The sequence below is a fragment of the Cyprinodon variegatus genome, unplaced genomic scaffold, assembly GCF_000732505.1.
Source record: "Cyprinodon variegatus isolate N-32 unplaced genomic scaffold, C_variegatus-1.0 Scaffold852, whole genome shotgun sequence".
Lineage (NCBI taxonomy): Eukaryota > Metazoa > Chordata > Actinopteri > Cyprinodontiformes > Cyprinodontidae > Cyprinodon > Cyprinodon variegatus.
The window spans coordinates 320072-328092 of NW_015151305.1; the positions used below are offsets into that span (position 1 = coordinate 320072).

The 8021-nt window shown below is 37.2% G+C and overlaps 1 protein-coding gene across 1 annotated transcript in view; it reads right to left on the reverse strand.

Annotated features, from left to right (window-relative positions):
* Window positions 1-8021, reverse strand: part of shank2 (SH3 and multiple ankyrin repeat domains 2) — a 127142-nt gene that overhangs the window by 97999 nt on the left and 21122 nt on the right. Inside the window, exon 4 of the mRNA XM_015397324.1 lies at window positions 3648-3761. Within this exon, the coding sequence (XP_015252810.1) occupies window positions 3648-3761 (114 nt within the window). The remainder of the gene's footprint in view (window positions 1-3647; window positions 3762-8021) is intronic.

Sequence of the window (8021 nt, forward strand, 5' to 3'; positions counted from 1 at the left end):
GGAGGCTGCAGCGCCTCAGACTGGAAGAAGGTGAGAAGAGTAGTGAGAACAGCAGAGAGGATCAAGAGGGCTTCTCTTCCCTCCATTAAAGACATTTCATCCTAGTGCTGTGTGTCCTGAGTCCGTAACATCATCAGTCACCCCTCACACCCCCACCATGAATTGTTCTCCCCGCTGCCCCCTGGGAAGAGGCTTTGCAGCATGCGATGCAGGTTCAGCAGATTCTGCAACAGTATCTTCCCGACTGCCATCAGACAGCTGAATGCTGACTCTGCATCACACTGATAACACCAAACCAAAAAATACTGCATATATGCACCATGCATATTAATGCTCTGAACTTTCATATGAATGCTTTTGGCACTGGGTTTTTTTTCTCCCACACTGTTTACATTTCATCACCGCTGCACTTTATGGAATGGAAATGTTTATTTACTGTCTGAAAAGCTGTACTTAACCAAATTTTGTTTCGTATACAGCAAATAAAAGTTGCCTAAGTCTAATTGGGATATTTTGTCGTTTGCGGAGAGTCAGGTGAAGATGGCAGCCTTTGGTGAATTTACTTGACAGAGTCGGCTTTTGGGGAGTGGATTTGACAAACGATAGTTTAATCAGGGCTTACAAAAGCAGGAAACAACGACAGGAGTTTACAATCATCACACTGCTAAGCAGAATCATCACTGGAAATTGTGTGGTAAGGTAGAGAAGCTATTATTTTTATGAATATCGGAAATTTCATGATTACGGAGGCTGATTGTATGAATGAAATTGAATGATGCGGTCTGCTCATGCGCTCTTTTTCATTTGAGAATCGAGCCTGAACTAAAACTTGCCGACCCCCATGGTTGAACTAGTACTAGTTTAGCCTGGTTTTGTTGTGTCTGGCACGGTCCGGTTGCATCCAGCTTCTTCTCTCAGCCTGCGCAAACGAAGAAACTCCTTTCCAAGATCAACTCTTGTTTTTCCTCAATGCCTTTCAGCCATGACCAGTAGTCAAGCAGACGGAAAAATAGTAGAGAAAAAGCCTTATCTCCATGACAATATAAGAGCCTGTTGCCATAAAGTGATACAGTCTTCCAGGTGACATGACGCTCGTACCATTGATAGTGTCAAGCACTGAATATTGGCCTAAGAAATCATTTAAAATAACTCATATACGTCAACACTTTAGGTCACAAAGTCCACGGTGTGTCTTAAATAGAAGTTGTAACTTGTTTCATTTGTGTGCAAAGTTTTATTTTTGGAGTTTGATAATGCTCAAATTCCCAGTTCCTTCTATTTTTCTAACATCACGGCCATGTAGGTGTCCACTGGACTAAATATGGAAGACCTAAAGTTACTCTATTAAATATTAAATAACAGACACATTTAGATCTACAGAGCCTCCTGAATGGGTTTGTTTTGAGGCTTTCAAAGCCTCTAGAGTTAAAGCAAACCGTACCACCGATCTGCTTGTGACATTTTTACAAGTCTCTCTCTATTCCAACCCCGCTTTATGGCCCTGCTAACGCTGCAGACCAGTAGCAGTTCATAGTTTTCTAAGTAGACACAACAGTCAAGAAAAAGAAATTCCTGCTCAGGTCTTGAAGAGAAACCAGACAAGGTTTGTTTGAGGATGTTATGTTCATTGATCCATTTTGGGAAATGAGAAAGATGTATTAGAACTACTGTTTAGATGAAGGGAAGTGGACAGCTTGTTATTTGATCACTGGTAAAATACAAAGATCAGAATGATTTTAATGTGTTCCTCTGTCAGCTGAAGCTGTTTCAGGGCTACATGTCGGCATGCGGTGCTCCTCTGACTGCAGCCTACATTTGATCTGAAGCTTTGACCGAAGCCGCCCCTGAATGGCTCTTTGCAGGACGCCATACTGTGTTCCCATTTTCTGACAGGCTTTTCTTTCCAGGCAGACCTGGGGGCAGTTTGGACCAGGCACAGCATGAGGGAGCTTTCCTCAGCCAATTGCCTTGGGTTTAACTTTTACACTGAGCCACACAAATAATGGCAAACAGCAAAAGCAATGGAGTAACATAAGAACAGGAGCCGGTCTGCCTGGATCAGAGCTGATGGATGTTTGGAGCTAACTCTGTGCTTACTCATCTCAATAATTAAACAAAGCAAGAAAACAACATGACACAAGATGGAAAACAGAAAGAGAGAGCGGTAGAGAGAGAAGGAAGACGTCTCTAACATCTCCCTGGGCACAAAGTGAACGTATGGACGGGGAAAACGTTTATGGGGGATGGAGCATGGCATGACAAGTTCATTAGCTTGCACCCATAGGAAATAAGAGCACAGCTGAGTTAGCAGGGCAATGTAGCGCTAAGCTCGGCACACGGCAGCCTGGGGGAGATGGGAAGAGACGAGAGGAAGAGCAGACAGAATGAAAGACACACATGCTGCTCAAACTCCAGCCACGTGCCATCACACGCAAAAAAAACGTTTTTACAGGAACTAATTACAGTCATTAAGATGTTTAGTTTGGAAGTTAATGTGCACTAATGAGTTGCGAATGAAAAAAATCAAGCTCTGGAATTCAAAACATAAGGAGGTGTGAAGAATTTGGATTTAAAAATACAGAAATGCAGACGGGTCAGGGTGCCAAACTGTCCCGTGCAAAAACCACCGACAGGAGCACCTGATCCATCGAGAAAGGTTAGCATGTTGGATCTGAATGTTTGGGCAGAAAAACTCTGTTTCATTTGGGATTCAAATCACTCTTAAATCCGAGCAAGATGGCATGGAGGCCCCGCCCCCCCAACCTCATCCATGCTGCATCAAAGCATCAGGACTCAGTCGAAGGTGGAAATACTGTTACGATGCGTCTTTTTGTTCCCTTTTTCTACTTTGAAAATGTAAAAACTAGTAAATGTTTTAAGGTTTTGTAAAGAAATGAGTCCATCATTTCAGGCTTAGCTACAGTGCTAACCTGTATGGAAGGAATTTTGTTACATTATTGCTGCAAGCAAAGAAAAGGTTTGTAAATATAAATTAAAAAACACACTTTTTAATTTGAATCAAAAAAGGTTTCAAAAGTAAGTTTCTCTGATTTATTTTTTCTTTATTTTTTTTTTTTTAAATGCCTCTTATAGATATTATATTTTAGATTTTTCTTTTTAATTCCCATTTTTCAGATGTAAATTTTGGAATTTTTTCAACTTTAAATATCTTTTCACAAATGGTATTCACTTCACTTTAAGTCTGACACGAATGAACCCCGACCAATAAAATGTTGTTTCTAACATCCATACAAACCAATCGAAACTTCTTCACTTTAGAGGAACTCCTACCCCAACAAGTGACGACAACATAATCCGAAAATTGCAAGTAAAAAGAAAAACACAACACATTTAAACCTAATGGGAAAACAGGAGTATGAATAATAAAAAAAAAACTATTTTCAGGAACAAAAAAAGAAAAAATAGAAAATATCAAATATAACCAATAAATAAATAAAAAAATTTAAAGGAAATCTATTTGAGTGACTCTCAAAACCTTTATTGATTAAAAGAACTTTCATTCTGGATCGCATTTTATTTTTCAAATTTCAATTTTAAAAATGTGTTTTTTCCCCTAATTCCACTACATGTGCTCCTCAGATCTCAGTCATATATCCTGTTACCAACACAGCCAAAGTGTCACTCACAGGTCCTCTCCTCGGTGGCCTTGGCTGGGATCTCCTCCACGCAGTCGGCTGGAAACCAGCCCAGCTGTCCACGGGCGCTGCCCTCCCAGAATCCACCCTCTCCAATACTCAGAACTGGAGAAACAGTCGGGAAAAAAGAAATAAAGAAAAAAGATTTAATTGAAGATTAAAGATCTCACTTAAAACAGAAAACCAGGGTTTAAAGTACAGATATAAGAGAATAAAATGACTCATTCTGGTTCTCTTTTGATGACCTACAATGCAGCAATGGAGTTTATTCCTTCCCATCTCAACCCCCTTCGCTATGCAGAGCACCAAAACATCTCACCTGATCAGCCAGGCCAACAATGACCCTAAAGACTCCCTTTTCAGAGGCATAGGCCAGTATCTGTATTGCAGGCTGACAAAGATCTCAACGACTCCCCATTACTGAGTGGTGGATCTATTCTTCTGGTTCAATTTGCATGTTTTCCAAGCCATAACAATGCGCTGTAGGGCTACTCTATAAAGCTCGGATTTTAACGTTAATCCAGACATTTTGAATGGAAAAGGTTTCCTGGATGTGAAGCGAAACGTCTTCAAACCTGTAAAACTTGATTTTAATTTACTTTTTACTTTTTTGAAAATGCAGGTATCAGAATAACAGCATTAATGAAATTTATTTATATTTTCTTATTTATTTATATATTTATTAACTCTAAATCTTAAAGAATAAATTGATTCAAGAATATCCAGATAACAGCATTTTCTTCAAGCAATAAGACAAACCTTCTCACTTCAACCAGTTTACGGTTGTTAATCTGTGAGCGCAGCACACTGGATGTGAGTGTGTTATTCTAACCGGTGTGTAGACTTTGTGATCATGGGTCGGGTAGCACTTCTGTGGGTTCCCGGCCGGGTTTAAATTAGGATAGTTGCGGGCAACGGGTCAGGTCTAGGTTCTGAACTCTACGGGTGCGGGCGGATACAGCTTTGAAAATTCAGACCCGTACAAGACTTGGCTGCATAATGCCTAAATAGGCTACATCAGTGCTCCAACTACAGATTGCTCTGGTGTGAGCCGACAGAATCGACAAAGACTCCTGGATTGGTGTTGAAACGTCTTCAAAAAAACTGAAAAAAAAGTCACTTTGCCTTCCAATTTAAGACTATCTGTGGTTGCCATGACCCGGATGACTGAGAATTTACACATACTGTACGATCTACAGATTCCCAGAGATCAAACTGCTGTCTGTAAATTAAATCCCTACTAATTTGCTACATCTTAATATTACCTGCCTGTTGCGTGTCAGAACTGATGTTTTCCACAATAGTTTATCTAATTAAGACAGTTCCTCTGTCCGGATATACAGTTATAATCTTCTTTCTGTCTGTGGCAAAGATTTGGAAATGTAATGAGAGCGGCATCCTTCAGCTAAGAACAAAGTGTAATATTTTAATAAGACTGAAGCCGTGATGTCTATTCTTTTACTAACGTATATGATGTAAAATAAGATGATGTGGCAGACTGGAGATGTATAAAATGCTTCTTTAACTGTTAATCGGGGCCACTTCCTGAGAGGTGAGCTGTTACTCTAAGCAACTTCTGTGATCTGAGTAAGATTACAATTTCCATCAGATTCTGTTGTCATGTCTCATGGTTATTTAATACATATAAGTTATGAAGTGTTTTTTAAAGAGTTTGACCCGGGTGATCTTTTTTCAGGAAAAAGAACCAGAGAGATAGAGCTTCAAGATGCAGACACAGAGCCTATCTTAAACAGGTAAGTGGAGGAAAGTTCAACCCTAATAAGTTTCATTAATATCATACTCTTTTTAACAGTTTCAGACAGAAGTCAAACTTCAAACAAGTTAAAATATAAAAGCTCATAAAATTTGTTAATAGGTGTAGACGAAGGTTTGAGAACAAATGGTGAAAAGTCTGTTCTTATAATTTTTTGATTACAGAGTAAAAAACTTGATTCCTTGGAGCGAAAAAAAAAATACCTGTGAAGTTACTCAAGATTAACTCAGGAACCTGCAAGGCTGGACCTTCTGAGGCAGCAGTAAGTAGTGGTGTAGTCCAGGGTATAAGGCATATACCCACTTAATTTTTCCATTGGCATTACATATACCCACTTCTACATCCCCAAAGATCTATTAAGCAGAGTCTCCCAGCCAAATTTCCCATTATCCTAGGATAGTAAAGCTTGCTTTACTCTGCTTCTTATTGGCTAGTACTCACTTCCTTTACTGATTGGTTAACCTTAGGGTTAGAAATTAGGACAAAGGTTTGATATGACCACAGAAAGTCTGAGCTGGAGATGCAACTTGCAAAAAAAAAAAAAATATATATATATATAATCAGTGTATATCTACAATCAGAACGAGGTAATCACATACACTGTATGAAAAGAGAGAAACTATTTATTTTCCTACAAGCTGACATTAAATCAGACTAAAATTCTTCTTTTTCATGTCAGTAAAGATTACTACACTGCAAAAATGATCTAGAAATAAGTAAACATTTCTTAAATTAGGTGTATTTACCCTAGATTTGAATAGGTACATTTGATAATATGCCAATGGAATGAGTATTTTTACCCTTAAAATAAGATAATTAGATGAAATGCACTTGAAGTAAGAAGATGCAATTGTGTTTTCTTATCTTAAATCTAAATTGTCTTGTTCCATTGGCAAAATGTCTCTTTAATCTCCTCAATTTAAGAAGAAATGCACTTATTCTAAGAAAAAATGACTTACGTAGATTTAGATTTTTTCCAGTGTAAACAACCGTTGGCAAAGTATAGTTTAGGGAATTTTCTATCAGAGTTACAGGTCCATATACCAGGATTTCTATAAAGTTCTGATGATGAAAACAAAGCAAACAACCAGATGATTGTAAAGTGGTTAAATGAGAAGATATGGAGCAAATTAGAACGGCCAGAACCGAGCCCAGATCTAAGATCTCAGACAGGTAACGTTTGGTCAGAGCTGAAAATGCGTGTTTGATCGAGGAGGCAAACCAACCAGCGCTGTCAGGGAAAACGGGCCCAGATTGATGCAAAATTCTGAGAGAAGCCACAAAGCAAGAAAACCCCACAAGAAAGGACCCAAAGTCACAATTTTAAATTTGATAAATAGATTTTAAGGAAATCTATGTAAGACTTTCAATTTGAGAAATAAGGACGGCATAAATAATTCAGATATTCTTGAACTAAACCTGGAAGTTTTTAACAGATTTAATGTCAGAGTGAGAAAAAAAATGCTTGTTGTTCTTAACAGACAATAAAACCCTTTTTTTTTAAGTCATAGCAGTTTATTAATAAAATAGTTATGAATTGAAACAAATAAAATATGAAATGTTTGAAATCAGGAAGATAAAATCATTTGATCAAACTTTATTTAAGTACGAGTCTTTCCTGTTTTCTTTACAATAACTTCATTACTTTAAACCTTTTCTTTATCATCAAACAGAAATAAGATTGAGGCTGAAAACTCTGAGTCTTTAAACATTAAAGGTAAATCTGGCATAAGGAGTTTAAATAAAGCTGAAAAGGCTGAATGACGTCCATCTTTTTACATAAATCTTAATACATGGATGGTAATCTTTATCCTCTGGCTCAGTAATTCCAGGTTTTATTGGAACTTTTTATAGATAAGAAAAGTTTCCAGGAGTACAGTTTGAAAAAAGGCTGGAAATCACTGCATGATTTGATTTTCCATCTTCTCTTTTCTTTACAAAATGGTCAAATTTAGATAAAAACTAGAAACACTCATAAAACCTTTAAACAGCTTATCCTCTTCAGACATTTTGATTTTCTATTTTTAGCAGGTTTTAAGAATGATTAGAAAACATCACTATAACCAGTAAAGAAGCAAATAACACACTTTGTAAATGGAGATTTTTTTTAAATTGGCAATCCACTAATAAAACTTTGAAAAACTTCTTAGTCAAAAGAAGATTCTGAAAGTGACTTGCTGATTTTTTAGGTTTCATTTCATTATTTTTATTTTTTTATAAATATAGCTGTACAAATTGTTTTTTCTTTAAACTGTTTTTTCCAGATCACATTTTCTTTACTTCTGGGGGCGGGCTTTCCTCTGAACTGAGGATGGAACATGCATTTCTATTGGTCTACAGACATTACAGCCAACATTTCTATTGGTCTGCTGACGTTAGTGCCAACATTTTTATTGGTCAATCTCTCTGTTTAGCTTGAAGTGAAAAGAAAACAGCAAAGTTACCCTCAGAACCTTTTTTTTTTTATTTAGACGTTTTTCAAAGTTTATTTCTGGATTATACTTTTTTCAAAAAGGATTTATAAGATATGATCTTTGCTTTCAACAATAATGAAACAGAATTAACTCCATAATCAAACTGATTTTCCACCT